The sequence below is a fragment of the Carya illinoinensis genome, chromosome 5, assembly GCF_018687715.1.
Source record: "Carya illinoinensis cultivar Pawnee chromosome 5, C.illinoinensisPawnee_v1, whole genome shotgun sequence".
NCBI classification, from domain to species: domain Eukaryota; kingdom Viridiplantae; phylum Streptophyta; class Magnoliopsida; order Fagales; family Juglandaceae; genus Carya; species Carya illinoinensis.
The window spans coordinates 16,196,968-16,224,401 of NC_056756.1; the positions used below are offsets into that span (position 1 = coordinate 16,196,968).

Below are 27,434 nucleotides of genomic sequence, written 5' to 3' on the forward strand. Positions count from 1 at the left end.
GAAATGAATTTATTTTTTAAAACAAATTTACTAGCCCATGTAAGATTGTACAGCTTGCTGTGGCAGGTCTAGTATACTTCCATGAGGCAAACATGATGAAGTTTTGATATGGTTTGAGACAATTATATTCAATCTTACTATGGTATTTTGTAAGCTATACAATTATGAATATATGATTATGACTTAAATAGTTATAATTTTTCATATAATTGATGTGATCTCTTGTTGCACTATTGTTTGTGAATATAATGTTGTCTCTAAATATGATATTTGTTTTTATATATGAAAACAATGCTTTGTAAAGAGGGGAATAGATTATAGAATTAAATTTGAGAGAGTAGATGAACATAATGTCATATCTTCCGATTAGAAATTTGGTACTATAATTTTTAATTATATATATAGTTTGGATTGAAAAAGTCAAAGTATTAGATTCGATTAATTGAAGTCCGAAACTTTACTTATCTCTTTATCCGTATCTTAATCTCATTTTTATTACGTGCTTTAAGTAGAATTTTCATATTCTTGTTATATTGTCATTTAATCTTTTCCCTTAAACTTACATCTTATAGTGTTTCTTTCGACTTCCTGTAAATTGACACCCTAAACTATACTATAATACTGCGTAATAGTTTGGGCGTAATCAACTTCCATGAGGCAAACATGATGAAGTTTGAAAGGCAGAAGCAGGGAGGATTAAGAGAAGGCAATGCTGGAGAAAACCAAAGGCAACATATGCGAAGTTAATTTCAATGCTGCCCTTGATACAAAGCACCAGAGGATGGGGATTGGAATTAGTAATGTTGGAACTGTTGCGCCTCTGGCCTGTCCAAAATCATACAAGATGATATTTAAGTAGTTTAGTAAATTGCCTACATCCACTGGAGTCTTTTTTACTGAATTTATACGAAATTTACAAAACTCTACAAATTCCTCTCTCACGTCCACTCTTTCTCTCTATTTTCCCACTCACTATCTACGCAACTAAGCTCTCCCTTTTATAGGAGAGAGCAGCTTCAATCTCTGATTTCGGTGCAGCAATTGATGGCAGAATTTAGGGTGTCATTTGCTGTAGAAACTATAGGTGGCTGTGGGTGGCGCCTAATACTCCAAAATAGAGAACTGTGCTAAGTTTGGGGGGGTTGGTTTCACACTTAGGGTGGTTCAACAATCACCCCCTCCACCCAAGTGTGCCATACTAGGCTGCTTGCAAACTGATTCATTTTTTAAATGAATGCACATCATTCTTTGACATGAGAGACTCCTGCTATCGAATACGTTCTAATGCACCCGAGGGTGCTTAGCAGTGAACAATATTGATCAAGTTCAAACAGTATTGGAACTTGATCCCTGTAACGACTTTCGTCAACATATATGCTGGATTATCTTCAGTGCCAATCTTCTGAAGTATAATGTTCCCTTCTTCCAATATCTCACGTACAAAGTGGAAACGGATATCTATATATTTTGTTCGAGAGTGATATACTTGATTCTTGGCCAAATGAATTGCACTTTGGCTGTCATAATAAACGGTAACCTCTTGCTGCTTAAAACCCAAATCTGTTACCAATCCCTGTAACCAAATAGATTCTTTCACGGCTTCTGTTACAGCCATGTATTCAGTCTCAGTGGATGATAGTGCAATTGTAGACTGCAAAGTTGATCGCCAACTAATTGGTCCTCCAGCCATAGTGAATACATATCCAGTTGTCGATCGACGTTTGTCAAGATCACCTGCATAGTCTGAGTCAACATATCTAGTTACTAGACTATCTTCACTTTTCTCGAACTTCAAACCAATATCTACGGTTTCTAAAATATACCATAGAATCCACTTAGCCACATGCTAATGAACCTTTCCAGGATTATGCATATAGCGACTAACTAAGCTAACAACCTAGGAAATATCAGTTCGTGTACACACCATGACATACATTAGGTTTCAAACAATACTTGCATATGGGACATTTCTCATGTAGTCCCGCTCTTCATCATCTTTAGGAGACTGCAATGCACTGAGATTAAAATATAGGGCCATAGGAGTACACACTGGTTTCGTCTTCGAGTCGATGTTGAAGCGTTGTAGTATTCTCTTCAGATACTACTTCTGAGTAAGGTGAACTGTATCTTTCACCCTATCTCTGCTAATCTCCATCTCCAGTATTCTCCGTACTTCTCCTAGATCTTTCATTTCAAACTCATGGCTTAACTGAGTTTTTAAGCGATTTATCTTCCTCTTGCTGTTACATGCAATTAACATAATATCTACATATAAAATCAAATAAATGAAAGATCCATTTGCAAGTTTTCTGAAATACAATGGTTCAGTTTAGCCCATCAAAATTTTTATCTCAAACTCAAAATTCTCATCTCATCATTACAATTTTTTCAAATCTCCATATAAAATATAATAAATAATTCAACTTTTTCAAATCTCAAAACAATAATAATATTAAAATATAATATTTTAATATTTTATCTGAAAACTCAAAATTCTCATCTTACTACCAAACCATACCGTGATCGTATTGGTAACGAGTGTATTTCAGATTCATCATAAAACGGTCAAACTGCTTATACCATTGCTAAGGTGACTGCTTCAAGCCATAGAGAGAGTTCTTCAGACTGCATATCCAATTTTTTTTTCCAGCTTCTTTAAAACCTTCTGGTTGAGACAGATAAATCTCCTCTTCCTGATCACCATGTAAGAAAGTTGTCTTTACATCAAGCTGTGCTAACTCAAGATCATATTGTGCAACCAAAGCTAGCAATATCCGAATAGATGAATGGTTCACAACAGGAGAGAATACTTCACTGTAGTTAATTCCCTCTGTCTGAACATAGCCCATGGCTACCAACCTAGTTTTGTATCGCAATCCATTTTTAGTAGCTTGATCATCTTTCTGATTGAAGATCCACTTACAGCCAATTGTCTTCTTTCCTTTTGGAAGCGGCACAAGCTCCCAAGTCTGGTTCTGGTGAAAAGACTGCATCTCTTCATTCATCACCTTTGTCCATTCAACTTGTTCACTAGACTATATGACTTCTCTGTAAGTGGTTGGGATCTCACCCCCTTCAGCTAGTAATGCATATGTCACATAGTCTGTAAGACGTGTCAGTACATGTTTCTCTCGTCTCGGTCTGTTGGTTGCAATTGATTCTGGTTGACATGGAGGTATTATGACTGGACTATCAACCTCATCTTGTCCGTGCTCTCCATTTGTTTCTCCAGAATCATTTTGAGTGGAAAACTCCACCTTTTGCGAATCACCAGGTGTTTCGCTATCATGGTTGCCTTCATTGGAATCTTTATGCTTATGTGACTTAAGCAACTCAGATTTGTTGAATGTAACATCTCTCCTGATGATTACCTTTTTAGACTCTATGCACCAGAGTTTATACCTTTTTACACCAGTACTAAAGCCTAAGAATTTTACTTTCTTGGCTCTAGGATCAAGCTTACTTTCTTTAGCATGATAGTAAGCAGGACATTCGAAAACGTGTAAAAAGTCAAAATCAGTAGCATGTGTACCTCTCCACATTTTAGTGGGTGTCTTCCCGTCATTGGCAGCTACGGGTAGTTGGTTGATGAGGTGCCAGGCATATGTCATAGCTTCAGTCCAAAATTGTTTACTGAATCCAGCATCCAGCAACATACATCGCACTTTCTCTAGTAAAGTGCGATTCATTCATTCTACCACACCGTTATGCTGCGGTGTACCTCGTACTGTGAAGTGTCTGACAATTCCCTCTCTCCGACATACTTCCATGAAGGGGTCTGAAGTGTACTCACCTCTATTATCAAATCTGAGCTACTTGATCTTTCTGCCGGTCTGAGTCTCAACCATTTTCTTCCAATCAAGGAAGATTTTCAGCACTTCATCTTTATTCTTCATTGTATACACCCACACACGACGAGAATAATCATCTACAAAAATTATAAACCAATGTTTACCTCCCAAAGATGCATTTTGGAGAGGTCCCCAAGTATCGGAGTGTACATAGTTAAGTATTCCATGTGTATTGTGTATAGCGGTTCCAAACTTGATCCGTCTTTACTTCTCCAATACACAGTGTTCACAGAAAGACAGTTTACCAATCTTGGCACCTTTGAGTAAACCTTGCTTCACCGATGTTTGCAAAGCTTTTTCTCTTACGTGTCCCATACGCATATGCCAAAGACTGGTGGTGTCAGCATCAGTCTCATCTAGCTTCTCACAGTATGTGGAAGCTCTTCCTTCAACTATACTTCCTTACAAGAAGTACAAGTTTCCTCGCCTCAAACCCTTCATTGCCACTTGAACTCCCATTAGTACTTTGAGAGTTTCGTTTTTAATGGTGATTCTGAATCCCTTTGAATCCAGAGATCCCAATGAGATGAGATTCTTCCACAAGTCTGGAATGTACCGAATTTCTGTCAGAGTCTTGATGTTGCTATCGTGCAGCTTTAACCGAATGCTACTTATTCCCTGAGTCTTGCAGGCACTGTCATTGCCCATAAGTACTACTCCACCCTCAATCTTTGTGAAGTCAGTAAACCAGTCCCGATTGGAGATGATAGGTACATCCGAAATCAATGATCCATTCATCAGAATGACAAATGGATGATAAACTTGTCAAGGAAAAATCTGAATCATCATCTATGTTCACAACATTGGCTGTGGTGGGTTGATTCTGTTGTTGCCCTTTCAGTTTGGGACAATCTTTCTTCTAGTATCATTTGTTGCGACAAAAGGAACACTCGTCTCTGGCGAACTTTCTTCCGACTGATGAACCACTTGATGTGGCTCGAGTTTTCGATTGAAAATCTTTCTTCTTTCCGGGATACCTTGACTGTGGTCTCCCTCTTGCTGTTAGTGCTTCACTTGATGTATCTTGTTGTACCTGCTTATCCTTTTTGCGGTACTCATTGCTAATTAAAGAACTAGATACATGGTCAAAGCTAATCTTTTCCTTCCTATACAGTAAAGTAGTAATTAAATGCTCATATGTATCAGGCAAAGAATTTAACAAAAGTAAAGCTTTATCTTCATCTTGGATTTCAACATCCAAGTTTAACAAATCAGTAAGAATTTGGTTATAACTATTCAGATGTTTAGACATAGAAATACTTTCACGAAATTGGAATCTGAAGAACTTTTTCTTCAAGTGCAAACGGCTCTCAATGCTCTTCTTCATAAACTTATCCTCTAATTTCTACCAAAGTTTCTTAGCATTTGTCTCTCTCATGATAAAATACTTCTATTCTTTGGTAAGGCATAACCGAATTGTACTATAAGCTTGTGTATTAAGCTTCCTCCAATCCTGTTTAGTCATATCATCTGGTTTTCCGTCCAACGCAATATCCAACTCTTGTTGAATCAAAACATCCATGACTTCACACTGCCACATGTCGAAGTTGCTTGTTCTATTAAACTTCTCAATTTCAAACTTGGCGTTTGATATATACTGTGGACCGACGCCCAGAGCTACTAGCATTTTCAGATCTCCTATCTCTTCCAGATCTTTCCATTTGAATTTAGAACATTTAAACACAAAATTTCAAAATTCTAACCGTAAGGATAAGTCCAGAATGATCCAAATAGTTGGAAAGCACTATTTGATAGTTGAAATCAGACTCCAAATAGCTTAGATCAAGCTCAAAATGGATTTAAAAAACGAATGGTCCTGATCGTCTGGCGCATGAGAGGCACTCGCGGCAGCAATGCGACTTGGGGCACGTGTAGGACACGCAAATTCCTTCTAGGGCGCTTGGGGGTGCGTGGGCATGTGGATTTCATGCATCTTCCTTCTTCTAGCGCGTGAGGGCGCATGAGATGCTTGTGAGTCACGCGCCTTCAACCTCTGGGCGCGTGTCTGCGCATGGGGGCACGTGGAGCGTGAGGTTCAATCATCTTCAACCTCCAGATGCATGTTTGGCGCATGGGTGCACGCTCCGATCTTCTTGGGGTGCGTGTGAGCTCCTCCGACCTCCATTTTTTATTCCGTTTGTAGCAATGGATTCGTCTCGACGCGAGGAATACCCTGGAGTTGTCAAAAGTTGATTTCTGGACAGCGCGAACCAGAGCTCTAATACCAATTGTTGCGCCTCTGGCCTGTTCAAAATCACACAAGACGATATTTAAGTAGTTCAGCAAATTGCCTACGTCCACTGGAGCCTCTTTTATTGAATTTATACGAGATTTACAAAACTCTACAAATTCTCTCTCACATCCACTCTTTCTCTCTGTTTTCCCACTCACTGTCTACATAACTGAGCTCTCCCTTTTATAGGAGAGAGCAGCTTCAATCTCTGATTTCGATGCAGCAATCAATGGCAGAATTTGGGGCATCATTTGCTGCAGAAACAGTGGGTGGCTGTGGGTGGCGCCTAATACTCCAAAATAGAGAACGGTGCTGAGTTTGGAGGCGGTTGGTTTCACACTTAGGGTGGTTCAACAAGAACTTGTAATGGTGACACGCATCCTTGCTTCGATTTGTTCTCAAAAAAAGTTTGTAATTTCACATTTTCTTGCTGTCGAGTGTAATGCTTTATCGAGGTCTATGGAGCTGTGTAAGGAACTGGGTTGCGGAAAGTAACTTTTGAAGGAGATCATGCAAAAGAAGTTATTGAGGCAGTGCAGTCTAATGGGTAGATGAGTCATAGAGGGGACAGGTTGTTGAGGACCTGAAGACACTGCTACTTTCAAGCTCTCACTGGACCGTGCATGGCATTCATACACATGAGAGGGTAACGAAGTGGCCCACAAACTAGCAAAAATGACTGTGCAAGCTGAAGGGGATCTATGTTGGATTGAAGAGGGACCGCGGAAAATTAATCAACAGGTTGTAAATGACTAAGTTTGTAATGATTTGACCATATAATAAAATCATACGATATATTAATTTTCGAGGAAAAAATATACAAAGTATATATCATTTTCGTTAACAATATTATAGTATATTGAAAATAAGTTGGCTAGCTAGTACTACCACCTTTTATTTGCCAAGTATATATAGAAAACGCACATTAATTACAACTGCAAACAAGAACATTACGTTACAATCTCACTTGAATTCTTAGTTTACTATATATTAAAATCGATTGCTTGAATTTTTCTTCATTTTGGGAGCCAAATTGCATCGACAGGTAGAGAGTCCTCCCTCAATTAATTATTGCGACGTGCTAGAAAGCCGGGAACTTAATGGCAGAGGCACAATCCTCGGTAGTTCTGGGTAGCACCGGACATTCCGTGAAGGTCAGTTCATAACGACCGACACAAAGATAAATCTGGTAAAGTTGGCTATTCCCCGATGCATCAGTTTTGCATTTTATCCATGGATCGTACCCAATAGCTTTGTGTGTAGCACTATGTATGCTACTTAAGTTGTAAAATCCCCCATTTGGTTGAATTCCTGTTTAGATATACACAAAATAAATGTCAGAATAAAACTTGAATCTGGTTCACTGAAGACTGGGTAAAGAGCATGGGAAATTACCAGACTTTTCGAGGATTTGGAGGATGTTTACTCGGTCTTTGAGATCAAGAGCTGCTTTAAAGTACGCATGTTCACCTGGGAGATACCTAGACTCTGAGCAGGTTCCGTATTTATACCATTCATGTAACCATAGGCCTGTAGTACTGTCGCTGCATGCATGGGCACGCTAGTGATGGCCAATTTGCTTGCATTTTAGAGGTCAGGTCCGAGATCTGTACCGTGTAACCATCATAAACAATATATAATGTTGAACTTTAATCGAGGCATGCATGCATGAACATTATGTATGTTAACTTACTAGAATATATTGATCACCCCTGCATATATGTTGCATGATCATTTCATTAATCTCATAGGCCAAACTAGTTTTTGATCATCTGGTATATATGTACCTTGGATAGATCAAAAGGCCGGTTAATGTTAGAAACATTGCAGAAGGTCTCGGATGAGCCATCTTTGTAATATGGCCGAAACCCACTGATGCTGAAATTTGTTGCGGGTTTTCCTGTTGTTGGGTGACAACTTTTCCTTGTGACACATGAGTGCGATCCCGGCCACTACATTATTAGAAGATCAGTGGATGAAAAATTTGTCAGCGTCAACATGCATTTTGAATTAGAAGTGAAAAGGAAAATGCGTTTCACTGATGATCATGAAGATAAAGTTTATATTTGAGAAACTCGATCGATCAAATTAGTACTCACCTGCTGTACAAAGTAGTGGAAATTATATCCAAGCGATGCAGACGCAAGTGCTAAGCATTGAAGCACTAGAAGTTCAACGAAGAAAGAATGGTAAGATTTCATCTCTATTTTTCTCTGATCAGCTTGGTGTGGTATTGCTTCTGTGCATGTGATCATGCAGTTATAATACACACACACACACACACACACACACACACACATATATAATCCTGTTCATTCTAGATAGATATATATGGTTGAGGCCACCATGCAAGCTGGTGTTCTTGATGGATACATTTATTGGGTACACAAGTCTCATGATCCTGACCACGCATATATTTATATATAATAAAATACCCGATCGAGATCAATTAATATTCTTTGGCGGCCATGTGAATCTTCATTATCAATTCGGTTATTAATATATACATTTCCAAACTGATTACTCTTTGAACCCCATTTTGTTCGAGTTCTCCCCTCGGCAAGATCGAGCAGTTAAATATTGTAATTGGATGACTATGTTATACCCTCCATAATGGGAATAACATATTTCTCCTCTAGTACTTAAAAAAGAAAGATAAAAAAAGAAAAGAAAATGATGATGATCTACCACCTGCACCATGACATTATATGCCAATATACATTTTTGTTTGTTAACAGTTTGGGGAATGGAAGCTGATCAATGGCCTGGCCTTTTGGTTCTCCCAGGAAAACAAATTTCCTTTAATTTGAACCCATTTTAAAAGAATAAAAAATTAAAATTAAAATTGAAAAAAAAAATCCAGTTCTAAGAGTTTTAAAAGAAAGAACAAAATTTTATCTAATTATATCAAAACAAAGAAAAAAAAAGGGTCATCAAAAGCATTCTATTCAATTCTAAAAAAAATAAAATAAAAGAAGTCTAAAAAAGAAACCAAATTCTTTCTTTCTTTTTTCTTTTTTTAACATTTATTAAGAATAGTATATATAGGATAATTAGTACTATGATAATATTTGTATTATATATATTAAAGTAATTAATGTCGTTCAAATTAATTCTCCAATATCTAATAATATAGATAACTTATACCAAAAGGGCAGAATATTGACCATCAGCCATATATAGCTTGGGTGTCTGCAAATGGGATAATATATACTTCCAAACTGTACATTAACAAGTACTGTCGAGGCTGTGTTGATGTGTGACAAACACATGACTTCTTGCGTTTGGTGCAAATTGCCAAATATTACTTGCATCTAATTAGTTATAACCAAATTAATTTCTGAAACAAGAGGCTTTGGGAGCTTAGAGTGATAAAAAAAAAAAAAAAAAAAAAAAAAAAAAAAAAAAAAAAAAAAAAAAAGAGAGATGCGAAAACAAACATCCCAACATATCCTTTGTGACACTTATATTAATGGCCAGCCCACAGATTATATTTTTAATGGCACAAGCAAATATAATAGACTGGTGATCAGGCAGGGCTACATGCATTAATCCAATAAACCATATATCATCAGCAAATGATAATTGAGAAAGTGACAAATATATATCCCGCCAGTCTCTCATACTATATCAGTATATATAGCTAGCTAGAAGGGAACTCAACGTTGGAGGCACATCCCCCACTTGGGAGCACCGGACATTTGATGAAATTCGACCCAGAAGTGTCTACACAAACATATATCTGGTATAGCTGGCTGTTATCCGATGTTCCAACGTTGATTCTAAGCCTGGAGCATACCCATTTGCTCCTCTTATCGCTTCGCTTATGCTGCTTAAGCTGTAAGATCTCCCGTCTGGTTGGATTCCTGTCACATTTCCCCCCCTTAGTTAATATAATTTGAAGAAAACACAAAAAGATCGATGCAGGATATAACAACACAATGAGTGGGGCTTGATGCTAACTTGCTTTTGATTTTAATATTTAAGCTATATATTTAAACAGACTAGAAAAGATCAAGAATATAAACCCAAATTATCTCTTCATATATATGCAGTATTCTAACAAAGAGATTGCATACCTTCACTTCCAAGTATTTGGAGGAGGTCTACTTTCTTTTTGAGGTTTAGAGCTGCTTCAAAGTATCCATACTGATCAAGGACAGACTCGGAGCAAGTCCCATGTTTCTCCCATTCGTGTGACCAAAACCCTGTACCATCGCTGCTTGGGCAGGCCAGTGAGGGCCAACTTGTTTGCATCCTGCTGATGAGATCTGAAATCTAACATAGATTGGGAGATTTGTACCATTTTTAATAATTTTCCAAGAAACATGGTTACAGTACCAAAGTCGGCAGCCATGGTAATTATCATGTACGTAACATGTTATGATTAGGACAAGTATTGTAATTAATGTTAGGTACGTACCTCGGATCGATCGAAAGGACTGTCGGGATCGCAGTTGGAGGGGTAGGAACCATCATTGTTGTTAATTGGAGGGCCGCCCACGTGGGGCAGACCACTCCTCTGTTCTACCTAACGCATGGCTTTACATGCATATTAAAGGCTGGCCTTTAAAGCCAGCCGTCTAGGGGGCTATATATAGCCCCCCTCTTTTGATTCGAAAATCATTAGAACTCAGAAAAATCTCTCTCTCTTGTTTTTTCTTAAGATAATATTTAGGCTGTGGATTGTTAAAGCGTTACTTTAGTAGTACGCTTTACCACTAAGTGAAAAAGTTTGTCGATCTGAAGAAACTTGTGAAGCAACTTTATAAACTGAGCTTGAGGTACTTTCCGCTGTGCATTCTAACATTGGTATCAGAGCTTTTAATAATTGCTTCCAGTTTCTTTTTGGCATATGCATGTAAACTGTGATTGTATTTTTTTTTTTTTTTGATTTGCGCACATGTGGTGCTGCATTTAAAAAAATTTTGGCCAAAGCCGCTGCAGTGGTGCAGTGCTCACCACCCACACATGGTGGTGCAGCGCGCACCACCCCTGCACCTGGTGGTGCAGCGCGCACCGTAGGGTGCTGCACGGCACCCCTGCAATGGTGCTGCGCGCACCACGGTGCTGCAAGCACCCATGGAGCCCACAGTGCATGGTGCACCGTGGAGGCACCCAGTGGTGTTGCAAGCACCGCCTCGGTGCTGCGCGCACCAGAGGGGTGCTGCCAGCACCAACGTGGTGCTGCGTGCACTAGTGAGGTGCTGCAAGCACCACCCAGCTTCCTCTGGAAGCGGTTTCCGACAAACAGTGGGGCCAGTGACCTACAAAAAGGGCAGAAAAAGGGAGCTGTTTTTCCGAGTTACTGTTCACGTGAACAGTAACTGCTGGAGGAAGAAGATGACTCTTAGGTCATCTGCTTCCATATGGGCTTGGGCTGTTTTTCAGCCCACTGTTTCAGCCCACTATGTTTTTTAAAATGAAATGGGCTGGGCCTTTCGGCCCATTTGTTTGTTTTCTGTGTATTTTTTTTTAACCCAAGACCTCTTTATAAACGAAGGAGATGGGCGCACCACTGGGTTGTGAATATCCTTTGGTTAGATGGGGGTTTTTTATTAATAATAATAACAATAAAATAATATTAAAAAAATATATTAAAAAATTTTTTTTTGGCATGATTCAGTATATGCTTAGATATATTGTTATATTACATGTGATCTTTTATTTAATGTTATAGATTAAATGTGATAACATGTGAATATTTGTTTATTTTCATGCTATATTTTTTTATAATGTCACATTACATGTGATCTTTTATTTAATTTTGAGATTAAATGTGATAACATGTATGTGTGTATTGAACATGTGGAAATGTGATTATTTTATCATCTATGAATGTTAGACTTGAATGTTTAGACATTAGTCTTTATTTCTTTTAGTGATAAAATAGAAAAATCCCACTAAGTAGTCTTAGTTAGAATTGTCAATGTGAATGATAGGCTGAAAGAATTGCAGTGACCCCAGTAAAGATTGTAAATGCACTGTATAGCCAAAAGACCATGGTGACCCCAGTAAGAACTGTAAATGCACTGTATAGTCAAAAAGACTACAGTGGCCCTAGTAAGAACTGTAAATGCACTGATGGAACAAGAAAAATGGACTGTAATGATCTCATATGAACCATCTTTGTAGGCTGGCCCAACAGGTTGCTATAGTCTGGCTGTCTTTGTAGACTGGCCCAACAGGTTGCCATGGTCTGGGTAGCTGTCCTTGTAAACTGGCCCAAAAGGTTACTGCGGTTTTAGTAGGTTATGTCTTTACATATGACTAGGCCTAGATGACTACTTAAGATAGTGGGAGTATGGTTGAGATTTATGATGATAAATTCTCCCATATTTGTTTTTTAAAATTTGCGCGGGAATTGAACTAGAAATCTAATAATTGGATATTGTGGCGCAAGAGATGATTTTGAAGTTTAGCGATTTTTCGATCTTGCGACATGTCTAAATTATTATTTTTCTATCTTGAAAGGACGTGGCAGATTTCTTAGGTGTGTGTATAATATCCCTTCTTTGCGTATTGTAGTGATATGACATCCAAGACTATAGTTGCCAACTTAAACAAGGGGGAGAAATTAGATGGGGAAAACTATGACATATGGCATCGCAAGATCCAATATGTCTTGACATATGGCATCGCAAGATCCAATATGTCTTAGATGAGCAAGAGGTATTGGAGGCTTTATCTCACACTCTTACTATGCCCGGGGAAGGAAACTCGGAACAATACAAGATAGATCAACAAGCCTATACCCAATGGGCTAAGAAAAATCGGTGCGCGCGCATAATTATGTTAAGCAGCATGCACAATGATCTAATGTGTGAGTTCGAGGTCTATGACACTGCCCAAAGCATATGGGAGGCTTTGAAGTTGAAGTTTGGTGGAACTTCAACCACTAGGTTGTGTGGATTAACCATGAGGTTCAACTCCTATAAGATGCGCTCTGACCACACGATGAAGCAGCATCTTAGGGCTATGTCAACTATGATCCGCGAACTTAGATCGGCAGGAAACAACCTGACAGATGAACAGAAAGTACAGGCAGTGATAAGATCACTACCGAATTCTTGGGAGAATATGAGCCAGAACCTGACGCATAACGAGAATATCAAAGATTTTGATGATGTCTCGCGTCACTTGGAATTGGAGGCTGAGCGCCTAGAGGCTGCTAAGCCCAATCATACGACCTATGTGGCTAATGTTGGTCTGCGCAAGGCATCAAGGCCTAAGCGCAAGAAGTCCAAGAATGGAGTAGCTGCTGGACATATTAAAAAAGTGTCAGGAACTTCTCAGGGCACCAAGAGAGGCAAGCGCGGGAAAAACAAGTCAAAATTAGAGTGCTTCAACTGCGGAAAGATTGGCCACTTCGCTCGTGACTGCACTAAACCGAAGAAGGTACACTCTGACTTTTCTCGCATTTTTTTTGTAACTAGCCATGTGATGGTTGCTGACTCCTATCCTTTGTGGACTGTTGATTCAGGAGCGACCGAGCACATAGCGCGAGATAGAGTCGGATTTGTAGAGTATCACCGGATTCCAACTGGGAGCCGTGATATCAAGGTGGGAAATGGAGCTAGCGTGGAGGTACTGGGACTTGGTACTTACAAGTTGGACTTGCGGGGTGGCCGCACTTTTTTCCTCCACAATGTGCTATACGCTCCTGAGATTCGACGAAACTTACTTTCAATTGTTACTCTATTAAAACTTGGTTTTTGGATTGTTTTTTAAAACAATTATGTTTCCTTTCATTTGGGTCATTTGTTTTATGGTAATACTTTTCTTCAAGACGGTTTTATGATAATGAATTTGGTTTATTCTAATATAAATAAATCTATTGCTTTTCTTTCTTCATCTATTAATAATTTGGATTCATACACATGGCATGCTAGGCTTGGCCATATAGGGCAAGATAGAATGACTCGATTAACTAGAGAAGGCCTGATAGGCAATCTCGCTAAAGTCATCTTGCCCACATGTGAACATTGTCTAATGGGAAAAGTTAAGAGAAAACTGTTTGGAAAAGACACTAGGGCATCTTTTCCACTACAATTAGTCCACTCAGACATCTGTGGTCCAATGAGTGTGAGGGAAAGACACGAAAGTGTCTACTTCATCACTTTTATAGATGATTTTTCACGTTACGGTCATGTCTACTTAATCTCCCATAAGTCTGAGGCATTGGAATGTTTTAGGCGATATCTAAGAATGGTCGAGAATCAGTTAGATAAGAGTTTAAAAACTCTAAGAACTGACCGAGGACGAGAATATCTCTCTGAGTAATTTAAAAGGCTCTGTGATGAAAAAGGAATCAAAAGACAGTTAACGATGCCAAGTACGCCACAACAAAATGGCGTGGCGGAAAGGAGAAATCGAACACTACTTGAGATGGTTAGGTCAATGATGGCGCAAGCAAACCTACCAATTTCTTTTTGGGGGGATGCACTTTTGACTGCTACCTACATTCTTAACCGAGTGCCCTCCAAATCAGTAACTTCCACCCCATATGAACTATGGACCGGCGAGAAACCCAATTTGAGTAACTTGCGGCTATGGGGTTCAACGGGTTTTGTTCATGATCTTTCTCATAAGTATGGGAAATTAGGCTCTAGAGGGAAGAAGTGTATCTTTATAAGGTACTCAGAACACTCTAAAGGGTATGTGTTAATAGGTGAACAAACTGATGGAAGTGTAACTGAAATTGAATCACGAGATGTGGACTTCATTGAAAATAAATTTCCAAGTAGAGGTGAGGTTGATAGGAGTTTAGAACTTCATGAGATTGTGGAATAAAAGGAAAGTGCTCCAAGGAATTTAGTTGAGAATGAGGAATAAATTCTTCAAGCTCCTACAAATGATAAAAAGGACTTAAATCCGATTGGGAGCACACCGCTTGTCAATCAATCACAACAACCTCAGCCGCATAGAAGCACACGTGAAAGTATTTCCTGTCGTCGTTTTGAGATTGAAGGGGAAGCTTTTATGGTAGCTCCGCATGATGATGATGAGCCTAGGACAATTCATGAGGCTCTCTCATCTTCTACTAAAGATGAGTGGATGAAAGCTCTTAATGATGAAATTGAGTCTATGAAGACTAACTAAGTCTAGGATCTGGCTGATCTACCGACAGGGCGTAAGACTATTGGGAACAAATGGGTTCTTAAAGTCAAACGCAAGTCGGATGGATCGATAGATAAGTACAAAGCTCGCTTAGTGGTGAAAGGATATACCCAACAGGAGGGTATAGACTATGAGGAAACTTTTTCACCAGTGGTGAGGTTTGCTTCAGTTCGCCTGATTCTAGCTATAGTAGCAAACATGGATTTGGAACTTTACCGAATGGATGTTAAGACAGCATTTCTCAATGGAGAACTAGATGAGGAGATCTATATGGATCAACCAACGAGTTTTGTGGTCAAAGGTCAAGAGCACAAAGTATGCAAGCTCAAACGATCAATATATGGCCTAAAACAATCATCTAGGCAATGGTACCTCAGATTCCATCGAGCCGTTCTTTCGAATGGGTTTACGATGATCACAGAGGACCATTGTGTCTATGTCAAAAGGTCTAAGAAGAGTTTCATTATGTTGTCATTATATGTTGACGACATACTACTAGCTGGAAATGATAAAGGGTTGATAGTCACCACAAAAGAGTGGTTATCCTTCAATTTTGAGATGAAGGATATGGGTGAAGCAGAATACATTCTGGGAGTTAAGATCTACAGAGATCGCTCAAAGAGACTTTTGTGTTTGTCCCAACAGACTTACATAAAGAAAGTCCTCGAGCGTTTCCTATTGAATGAATGTAAACCCATTGACACCCCTTTTGCAAAAAGCGAGAACTTATCTAAAGAGTTATGTCCTAAGACTCAAATAGAAAAGGAAAAGATGGCCCGTGTCCCTTATGCTAATGCTGTGGGTAGTCTGATGTACGCAATGATGTGTACTCGGCCTAACATATGCTATGCAGTTGGCTTAGTGAGTAGATTCCAATCTAACCCCGGACTGGCTCACTAGAAAGCAGTCAAGAGGATTATGCGATATCTCAAGGGAACTGCAGACTATGTGCTGTGCTATCAAGGTTCAGATTTGCAGCTAAAAGGTTACAGCGATGCCGACTGGGGCAGTGACCTAGATGAACGTAAATCAACCACTGGGTATGCCTTTCTGCTCAACAATGGCGCCATTACATAGAGCAGTAAGAAACAACCCTGTATAGCTTTATCCACCATGGAGGCAGAATACATAGCTTGTTCTGCAGCAGTTCAAGAAGCTGTTTAGTTACGGAGATTCCTTAAGCATTTAGACATTGGCACGGATTCTTCAGATCCGGTGACAATATTCTGCAATAGCACGGCTGCTCTCGCATATGCTAAGGATTCTAAGTACCATGGAAGAACCAAACACATAGATATCAGATATCACTACATCAGAGACATGGTAGCTCAAAAGGAAGTGGTTCTGAAACACCTCTCTACAAGTTGCATGGTTGCTGATCCCTTGATGAAGCCCATAGCAAGAGATGTCTTTGAGGCTCATGTTACGAATCTAGGATTGCGTAGATTGTAAATGTATTTTGTGTTTCAAATGACATTGAGATGTAACCTTTCCTTTGGGATATTAATGCAATATAATTTAGTTATTGTCTTTATCGTATTGTCTTTCTAATTCACACACAAGATATGTCAACAGGCTTAGATCGGCTCACTCACACTAGCGATCGCCTCTAGCGCTTGAGAAGCGAGTAGAGATGAGATATTGTGTTCTTACATACTTGTCCAAATGGATAAGTTAGTTGACACAAAGATATGTCGATTTTAGTGGGAGCTAAGATCAAGTCCAATAAGAGGACTATGCATGGGTTACCCCACAACCTATGTAGCCTGTGGTTAACCAAATGTGAGATCCTCTTTGACGCCTTGGAGGCGAGCAAATAGAGGAACTCGGGTTAGACGCGTAAGGAGCGGCTAGACTAAGATCTGTACGGTGTTGATATAGACATATGCTCTTTAAGAAAGAGAAATCCACCGTAGCATGTGTTTCATACTACATGTGCTTATTCGACCAAATGAGTAAGTGAGTAAATGGTTCCCCTCTTTCTCACTGTGTAAGTCTCATTTTTTTTAAATATCCTTTACTTTTGACTATGTCACAAGATGGAGGTTATAATGTCTGCTACTTTGGCATGTTGTCTATGGCCATGATTAATACGGTCTAAAGAGGCATTGCTGGGAAAGCGGTTTGACCAAAATTGAATGATATGAGTGCAAAAGGAAGATTCTTCGATATCGTATCTTCGATAGTGTTTGCTGACGTCAAACTATGATGCTACATACTGGTAGCGACTAAGGTTGTGAACATATTGAAATGATTTAGAGATAGTCAAGCATTGTTCTGAGTTTTTCTGAAACTCAAGAGGGTTTCCAAAATGCTTGAACTGATGCGATCGAATGAGTTTAGGACATAACCAAACACTTTAGAGATGTTACTATACTAGTCTTCTCTGGGAGAGATTTAGTGTATGTACTCCCACCTTTCTATAGATATATTTGGTGGTCGCACGACCTATTTACTTGTATGAATAAGATTGAGAACATTAAAGAGATGCTGATCTGGGATCATGCCCACTGTGTGCAAGTGGGAGATGTTAATTGGAGGGCCGCCCACGTGGGGCAGACCACTCCTCTGTTCTACCTAACGCATGGCTTTTAAGCCATGCGTTACATGCATATTAAAGGTTGGCCTTTAAGGCCAGCCGTCTAGGGGGCTATATATAGCCCCCCCTCTTTTGATTCGAAAATCATTAGAACTCAGAAAAATCTCTCTCTCTCTTGTTTTCTCTTAAGATAGTATTTAGGCTGTGGATTGTTAAAGTGTTACTTTAGTAGTACGCTTTACCACTAAGTGAAAAAGTTTGTCGATCTGAAGAAACTTGTGGAGCAACTTTATAAGCTGAGCTTGAGGTACTTTCCGCAGTGCATTCTAACAATTGTAATTAGGCCAAAGCCCGTGGATTCTGAAATCTGTCTTGGGTTTTCCGGTTGTTGCGTAGCAACAACTTTGCTTTGTATCACAGTATGATCCTGGCCACTGCATTAGAGGATCAGGTGAATCAAGAAGTTTTGATCTTAGGACAAACTAAAATCATTTATAACATAAACGATGAAACAGAATACTAAAAATCTCTCTTTCGAAACCTACCATTCACTCACCTGTTGTACAAAATAGAAGAAATCGAAAGCCTGAGAAACACAACCAATTGCTAGATATTGTGCTAGCAACAGCTTGATGATGAGGATTGAAGAATTGGATTTGATCATCTCCCTCGATCTCTCTCGCACTGATAGTTTTGGGCTTCAATTTTTCTGGAGATGATCAGGGATAATCTGCATGTATGGAATGTTGTCAATGGCTGTATTTATAGGCAAAAAATGTTGTATACTATGGACACTGCAGAGAATATATGGCGCAGCATATCCTTACTAGCTACTATTATATACTGTTAAACTAATTGTTCATGCGCGTGAACATGAAGTCTGCAGAACTAGTACTTCACGTTCTTTAATATTTTATATTTCGTGCACTTATATATATGCTCTTTGTTATCTTAATCTCCAAAACTAAGCAACCCTGAGTTGGAAAATTAAAATAAAAAACAAGCTGATAAGAAAGTGTACGTTTATCTCAAGATATAGCAAAAACAAAGAATGAGGACTCTGCTATTCCCTGCATCCAAGATACTGAAGACAAAGTTTCTATCTATTAGAGGCTGAGCAACAACTCTGCTCCACCACCTGCTGCTGCTGCTGCACTGCACCTGCTGTACTACTTTTGTCCCATGTCAATGGCCACTACACTGACCCACCTTAGCCGCACATTGTAGTGGAATAGGACACATTGTACATAGAATATTCCTTATTCTTTTTGTATGCATTATACCAGCTCAATGTATATATATTATACTACCAGCTCAATGTATATATATTATACTGCTTTGTATACTCAATTAGTAATGAAAATCAGAGAAATTCTCTCTCAATCTTTCTTGCTTTAATTCATCCTTCTTGTCATCTTTCCTCTCAGTTTTGTCATGGTATCAGAGCAGATCTTATAGTAATCTTGCTTCATTTTTCTATTCAGTCTTCTTCACAATACATTCATAACATTCATCCATTTGTTTACATTCAACTCCTTCAATGGAAGAAGAAAGTTCATCCAGCACCCCACCTGAAACAAACAACCCATTACATAACTTCCTACCCACTGAGAATCCAAATAGCCCCTTTTACCTTCATCACAGTGACAATGCCAGCTCTGTGATTGTCTCTCCACCTCTTACAGGTCCAAATTACCTCTCTTGGAGTAGATCATTCTCACTATCCATCTCAATCAAGAATAAACTTGGATTCTTAGATGGAACCATCACTACACCAGAGTTGATTGACCCCTTGTATCTCCCATGGTTAAGATGCAACAATATCATCCTTTCATGGCTTCTTAACTCAATATCCAAAGAGATAGCTTCCAATGTCCTCTATATCAGCTCAGCTAAAGCAGTATAGGACAAGCTGAAGGTGCGTTTTGCTCAACCAGATAATGTCAGGACCTACCAACTTCAACAACAGCTTGGCACCATTGTGCAAGGAACTCAAACTGTTAATGAATATTTCACTCAGCTAAATGCAGTCTGGGAAGAACTCAACATCTATAGACTCGTGCCCTGCTGTTCATGTGGCCTTTGCACTTGCAAAGCCTTGAACTCAGTAGTTGAGGTTCAGCAGTCTGATAATGTCTTCAAATTCCTTATGGGGTTGAATGATTCTTATGAGAACATTAGAGGACAAGTCATACTCATGAGTCATGTCCCTTCTATAGATAAGGCTTTTTCTTTGATTCTACAAGAAGAAAGGCAGAGGCAAACACGGATTGTAGTAATACCACCAACTGAATCTTTAGCTTTGGCAGTTTTTAACAATCAATCTAAGAAAAATGAGAGACCTGAGCTCACTTGTGGACATTGTGGAAAAATTGGACATAGCCGTGACAAGTGTTATAGGTTGATAGGATTTCCACCAAATTTTAAGTTCACAAAGTAGAAACCTAGACACTTCAACAATCAAAATTTTTCTGCTACTCATTCAGCTAACCAAGTAATTTCCCAAGGGCAGGACAAGGAAATGATGGAAGCTCCAAACTTAACACTCTCGCAGTCTCAAATCCAGTAGCTCATAGCACTGGTCAATAATCAAACACCACAGCTGACTCATAAGCAATCATCTCAAGCACCTCAATCCATCAAGACCACCTCAAACTCGAGCAACAACCCTCTTACTCACTCAAATACGGCAGGTATACCTTCTTGCTCCTTTGTAACTTCAGAATCATCAACATTTGGCACAAGTCACCACTCATCACTTGTGCATCATCAATCATATGAACCTGCCAACATCCATTGGATCATTGACACTGGAGCAACAAACCATATAGCCTGTTCTCCATCCCTTCTCAAAACCATCACTTGCACTGCCAATGCATCAGTCTAATTACCAAATGGGACATGTGTAGAGGTCACGCATATAGGTGATGTCCATCTCTCAGAGTCCATCATTCTCACAAAGGTCTTATGTGTTCCTTCCTTCAAAATCAATCTCTTATCTGTCAGCAAACTCATTCTTAACCCTCATATTTGCCTCATTTTCTTAGATAAGTTTTACTTTATACAGGCCCTCTCTTCATGGATGATGATTGGACTAGCTAAACTCAATCATGGTCTATATTATCTCCTTCCAAACCATTTTGGCTGCAGTACTTCTCAACAGATTCCCAAGACCCTATCAAAGCTCTCAAATGTTTCAGCTTGTAATACTGTTGATGAACAGTCCTTTGATTTATGGCACCTTCGATTAGGACATTTATCCAACCAAAGAATTAATTTAATTCATTCCTCTTGTCCTAATGTAAAAGGGTGTGATCAATTATATTGTACTGTTTGCTCTTTATCTAATCAGAAACGTCTTCAATTCCAAACAAGCATTACTTCTACAGTTTATGTTTTTGAGCTTATTCACTGTGACATTTGGGGCCCATACTCTCAAGCTTCCTTGAATGGACATCATTACTTCTTAACTATTGTTGATGACTTTAGCCGAGTTACATGGGTATACCTAATGCAATTCAAATCAGAAGCTAGATCTCTCCTACAGTCCTTTGTCCTTATGGTTCAAACTCTATTCAACTCCAAGGTTAAAAATGTTAGAACTGATAATGGATTGGAGTTTCAAATGTCTGATTTTTTCAATTCCCATGGAATTTTACATCAAAAAATATGTGTGTACACACCACAACAAAATGGAGTTGTGGAGAGAAGACAACAACATTTAATCACTATTGCCCAAGCTTTACTGATTCAAGCCTCACTTCCCATAAAATTTTGGGGAGATGCAGTTTTAACAACTGCAAATTTGATCAATAGAATACCTTCACCCATCATTCATAACAAATCTCCATATGAGATGTTATTTTCATCTAAGCCTGCTTAAAATCATTTGAGAGTCTTTGGGTGTCTTTGTTTTGTGTCTACACTCAAACATAATAGGACTAAGTTGGATCCAAGAGCTCAAAAATGTATCTTTCTTGGATATCCAGCAGGAATTAAGGGCTACAAAGTGTACAACCTTAATAATCAAAAGACCTTCATTTCCCGAGATGTAGTGTTTTTAGAATCTGAGTTCCCTTTCAAAAACACAGATTCTAAGAAACCTGCACCTTATTCAAGCTCATAAGATGTTAACATTCCTCCTCCATTGCCTGACCAGCTATGCTACCCTCAAGAACTTTCACAAACCACTTCCCTCCAAACACCTCCACCTCAATCAGACATTTCCCTTCATTCTCATTCTCAATTAGAGGCCTTCACTCCTTCCTCTCCTTCACTCAATCAACCTGAAGACACTATGGTATCACCCTTACCCGTGCCTTCACCACACACTCCACTTCGAAGGTTTAACAGAATAAAGTTTAAACATTCTTACTTGCATGATTATCACTACCAACTTGTCACCAATCCATCTCATTCATATACTTTTCCCTCTTCCACTGAACACCTAATATCCCATCACCTTTCATACTAGCACCTCTCCTCCTCACATCAAGCCTATGCACTGTCACTTACACTCATCTCAGAACCAAAAACTTATGAGGAAGCTGTGGTTCATGAACATTGGCAAGTTGCCATGGTTGCTGAATTGAAAGCCCTTGAAGCAAATGGCAATTGGTCCATTGTGTCCTTACCTCTTGGAAACAAGTCAATTGGTTGCAAATATGTCTACAAAACCAAACTAAAATCAAATGGCACCATTGATAAAAACAAGGCAAGGCTTGTAGCTAAGGGTTATATACAAAGAGAGGGGTTTGATTACTAAGAAACATTCAGCCCAGTAGCAAAAATAACTATTGTTCGTGTATTCCTTGCTTTGGTTTGCAAATTACACAAGTCCTTATATGGCCTAAAACAGGCCTCTAGGCAATGGAATTCAAAATTTACAGCTTCTCTCCTTGACTTAGGTTTTAGTCAATCAAAATCAGACTACTCTCTTTTCACCAAGAATGATGAAGATGGTTTTGTGGCACTCCTTGTATATGTTGATGATATCATTTTAGGGAATAATTGTTTGAAGGCCATAAAAACCATCAAAGACCACTTGCATAGGCACTTCAAGATTCGAGACTTCAGACATCTAAAGTACTTTCTGAGTTTAGAAATTGCAAGGTCAGCAAGTGGCATTCATGTGTGCCAAAGAAAGTATACTTTGGAAGTCCTTGAAAGTGCTAGTCTACTTGGATGCAAACCTGTTTACACTCCCATAGAGCCAAATCACAAACTAGCACACTCCTCAGATGACTTGCTGTTGGATATCACTGCATATAGAAAGCTAGTAGGAAGACTCATTTACTTGACTATCACAAGACCAGACATAACATATGCTATCAATGTGCTTAGTCAATTTCTAGACAAACCAACTCAGGCACATCTTGTTGCAGCTCATAGGATACTTAAGCATCTTAAAGGTTTAATTAGGCAGGGAATTTTTTTCTCTTCAAAATCATCATTGCAGCTGAGGGGATATCGTGATTCAGATTGGGCAGCCTACCCTGAGACTAGGCGATCCGTGACTGGTTTTTGCATGTTTATTGGTGATTCAATGATTAGTTGGAAAACTAAGAAACAAGCCATTGTATCAAGATCTTCAGCAGAGGCAGAATACCGAGCATTGGCACATGCAAGTTGCGAGATTGTTTGGTTAAGAGAGCTCTTGAAGAACTTCAACATAGTACATTCACAACTTGTCCAACTCTATTGTGACAATCAGTCAGCCATCCACCTCACCAAAAATCCAATTTTCCATGAAAGGACCAAACATGTGGAGTTGGATTGTCATTTTATAAGGGAGAAAGTCATAGCTGGAATCATTGCACTCATTCATGTAGCTTCCAAGTTTCAGCTGGCTGACCTTTTCACAAAGACATTACCAGGTCCATCTTTTCATTCACTATTGTCCAAGATGGGCACCTTAAATATATATGCCCATCTTGAGGGGGAGTCTCAAGATATAACAAAAACAAAGAATGAGGACTCTGCTATCCCTGCATCCGAGACACTGAAGACAAAGTTTCTATCTATTAGAGGCTGAGCAACAACTCTACTCCACCACCTGCTGCTGCTGCACTGCACCTGCTGTACTACTTTTGTCCCATGTCAATGGCCACTACACTGACCCACCTCAGTTGCACATTGTAGTGGAGTAGGACACATTGTACATAGAATATTCCTTATTCTTTTTGTATGCATTATACCAGCTCAATGTATATATATTATACTCTTTGTATACTCGATTAGTAATGAAAATCAGAGAAATTCTCTCTCATTCTTTCTTGCTTTAATTCATCTTTCTTGTCATCTTTCCTCTCAGTTTTGTCAGTTTAGAAGGCCAACATGATAGGAGTAAACTGCTGCCATTATATATATATTGATGATCTACAAGCTTGTCATATTAATGCGTTTGGAGTTGAAGACGATTAATTAATTCAGGTTGGGAATTCGGTTAACCAAGCAATACTGACTCGACGTGGTACATAGCTAGAGGGGTTATTAGCATTAAGAGTGGATTAAAATGGTGAGCTTGGAGAGGATGGTGGTCTCTTTCGATGGTGGGTTTTATGCAAGGATGGCAATATGTGATACGATTTGTGAACTTAATACGAAGACAACACGAAATTAGCAGGTTTGGATTTAATGTTAACGTATTCAGGTCAAAACGGGTTGATTCATTAAGAAATGATTTATAAATATGTAATAATGAGTTAACCCGCTTAACCCTAAATCAACCTATTTAGATTTTATTTTAAAATTATAATTTTATTATTTTTAAGTTGTAATACTAGTATTTTTTAATATGTTTAGGTTTTTATTGTTGGGATTGTAATTATGAATCTATGCTCATATTTGTTATTGTAGGGTTTGTAATATTGGTTTGATTATTTATTAAAATTTGAAAAATATTGAAATTTTTTGTTAGTAGGACATAGTCTTATTTTTTAAAGATATTATGCCTACTACTAAATATAAATTCTAATTTTTATGTGAAATTATGTTAATCTAATCAAATGAGTTAGGCGTGTTAGTTTAACTCATTTACATGCAATGAACTGTATTGTGTTGACATAATTCTAATTAATTACTAAACGAGTCAAAAAAAGTGACATGACATTATCTATTATCTAAATGAGATGAATTAGGGTTTGAAAGTTTGATACATCTAGGCTTTAGCTTGACGGATTGGATTTAGATTCATCTATATAGTCAAATGTTCATGACTTGAGAAGACATGAATACGATCCAAAAACATGAATTGTCATCCCTAATTTAAGGTTTTTGACAACAAAGTCTCTTATTTGCTTGAGCTATAATTTCAACGATAATAATGCTTTTCTTAAATTGTCTCGTTGAATTAGATATTTAATTCTACCATTCTACTATAGTTAGTCAAGTTGGCACACACCTTATGCATCCCTGCTAACATGGCAGGATATTTTTATAAAGGTGAAAAAAAAAGGCAAAAGATCAAAGAAGACGTGGGGACCGGCTTGTAATGAAGCTTGCTTTCTCGTTGACAAAAAAGAACCAACTTTATTAATATAAGAAAAACAATAAAAAGGATTCGTTTTGTACGTGATGCTCGACTTTGTAATCTCCCCTCCATTTGCCATTTCTCATTCTTTGAATGTCAAATTTGGAGCTCATTGATCAAGATGAAAGGCAATAGATTAGAAAATTGGTTGGGTTCTTTGTTGATGAATATGTATAGAATTGTTGGCTTTTTTATAATAAGGATTTTTAAAAAGGGCAAAGATTATTCTCATTTTTGTAACTAATTTATTTCTTTTTCCTTTTTATTTGTTCAAAGAAGATGTTCTCAGCTTCCCTTAGGATCACCCACCTCTTGAAAGTTTTATACTTCGTTGAAAGCATTTCATTTGAAGCTCTTATGCTTATAAGGCAAGTTGAAGCCCTTCAAATCATTCGAAACCCTTCAAATGATGAACATCATCAAATGTATAACACATGGCCAATCTGAGAGTTTTGGAACAAATGACTTCAAATGATGTTCCACCAGTGTTCGAGGAGTTCTTTTCAATAAAGCGGTCTGCTTCATCCGATGATGAAAATGATAAGCACCATTCGCAACCCAACCTCAGATCCATGACCCAAAGAGGTAGAAAAAAAAATGTTTGGTTGCTAAGTAAATTCGAGGTAAAGGATGGGAAAGATTGAAGCTTTTTGTGGGGGTATTTTTGCAAGGTGTACCTAGAAAGGCAACGGATTTGAAGGGGAATGGTGGCTATGGTGCTTTCAAGTCTTTCCAAAGAGAGAAAAGTGTTGTGAAGAGCAATGCATAAGAGGTCAAAATGCCTTCTTCTCTGGCACGGGAGGTGGTGCCAATTGTGGGGGTGGCTACGACAAGTTCGTCGGCTGTAACATCCACTGGAGGGAGTGATGGAAATGATAGAAGAGAGTAGAAAGAAAAATAGAGAGAAGAAGGGGAGGTGAAGAGCATCCACATTGGCTTCATCAAAGCCATCTTCAAAATTTGATGAAAAATACAAGTTTTCCATAAATCTAAAATCTTCCTATCTATAATCTCACATTGGATTAGCCATTGGATTCATCAAAATAATAATATGATATTATTTTTTTAATAATAATATTATTTTTTTCATATTTTGCAATTAAACTAACTATATGTAAATTAATAATTTAACAAACACATATGTAATTTAAGGAACCAATAAACACATATACCCTGCTTCTATATATTTTTGCCTTTTATTAACTTATATGGATATATATATATATATATATATTTATTTTTATTAAGCTCATTACTCTAGTACGTATAATATGCAGTAAATGCAGTAAAGCATTTGATGAATTAAAATGCAGTAAAATATTCAGATAATGAGTGTACAGTAGCCTTTCATATTTGAAGGAAATCGGGCAAACATTGTAGGTCAAAACTTCCCATTATTTGATTTGATTAATCCAATGCAGCTCTTCCTCATCCATATTCATCATTTTATGTATTTGGCTTGACTTTTGATGAAGCCAATATCAATGCTCGAAAATCTAAGAGAAGGGAAAAAATGCATAGTATAGAGATTTTCATCCAATTTTTTTTGTCTATATCCATTTTTCTTTTACCAATCATACTGTTTCTATTGCCAGGTAGATGGGGGGTGCGCAAGGGTGCACCAAATGGTCAGCAAGTAGAGTTTTCCTTAATCCTAAAAAGAGATAGATGCATAATGAGAATTTATAACATTTAAAATTGCTTGCGTGTGATTTTAAAATAGTGTAATCTCATGTAAGCATTTAATGTTGCACCTTTCTCGTTGTTTCAGACAATTAAATAAAATAAAATAAAATTAATTAGAGATGATTTCAAATGCTTGAGGGTGTGCTCATTGGCACATGAGAGAGGATAAAGTTTGCTCTTGGTTCCAAACAAGAGAATGAGCTTACTTGGAGAGCTTTACCTGTTGCAATCTGTACTCAAATTCTCTACTTGGGTCCATATGTATCACATAATAAGAATTGTGAATTGAGAGATTTTTTTCTCTAGGCCTCAGGCCCAAATGCGAGGGGCTCAAACTAACTAGGCAACCCCCTCAACCTAAAGAGGGCCTCCATACCCTAAAGAAAGGGGAACGAGGGACACACAACCCTAGTTCCTCCCTTTAGCCACCTAGCTCTAGGAGAGGGGGGGTTTGAGCAGGCGGGTTGGCTATTG

At 38.4% G+C, this 27,434-nt stretch overlaps 1 protein-coding gene and 1 pseudogene across 1 annotated transcript; both read right to left on the bottom strand.

The window, feature by feature from the left end:
• Positions 1–6,950: 6,950 nt before the first annotated feature.
• On the bottom strand, positions 6,951–8,348 carry LOC122309268 (extracellular ribonuclease LE-like). The gene is made up of 3 exons (XM_043122672.1): positions 8,184–8,348; positions 7,872–8,036; positions 6,951–7,691 (listed from the first exon to the last, which is right to left on the bottom strand). The coding sequence occupies exons 1-3, from the start codon at positions 8,337–8,339 to the stop codon at positions 7,599–7,601; spliced, it is 414 nt and encodes a 137-aa protein (XP_042978606.1). The 5' UTR covers positions 8,340–8,348; the 3' UTR covers positions 6,951–7,598.
• A 1,217-nt stretch (positions 8,349–9,565) lies between these two features.
• On the bottom strand, positions 9,566–26,810 carry LOC122309267 (annotated as a pseudogene).
• Between the last annotated feature and the right edge of the window lie 624 nt (positions 26,811–27,434).

Coding starts and splice junctions, on each gene's coding strand:
- LOC122309268 (XM_043122672.1), bottom strand. CDS start 8,339: ATGATCACATGCACAGAAGCAATACCACACCAAGCTGATCAGAGAAAA. Junction 8,037..8,183: donor TCCACTACTTTGTACAGCAG/GTGAGTACTAAT, acceptor CTAATAATGTAG/TGGCCGGGATCGCACTCATG. Junction 7,692..7,871: donor GGCCTTTTGATCTATCCAAG/GTACATATATAC, acceptor TACACGGTACAG/ATCTCGGACCTGACCTCTAA.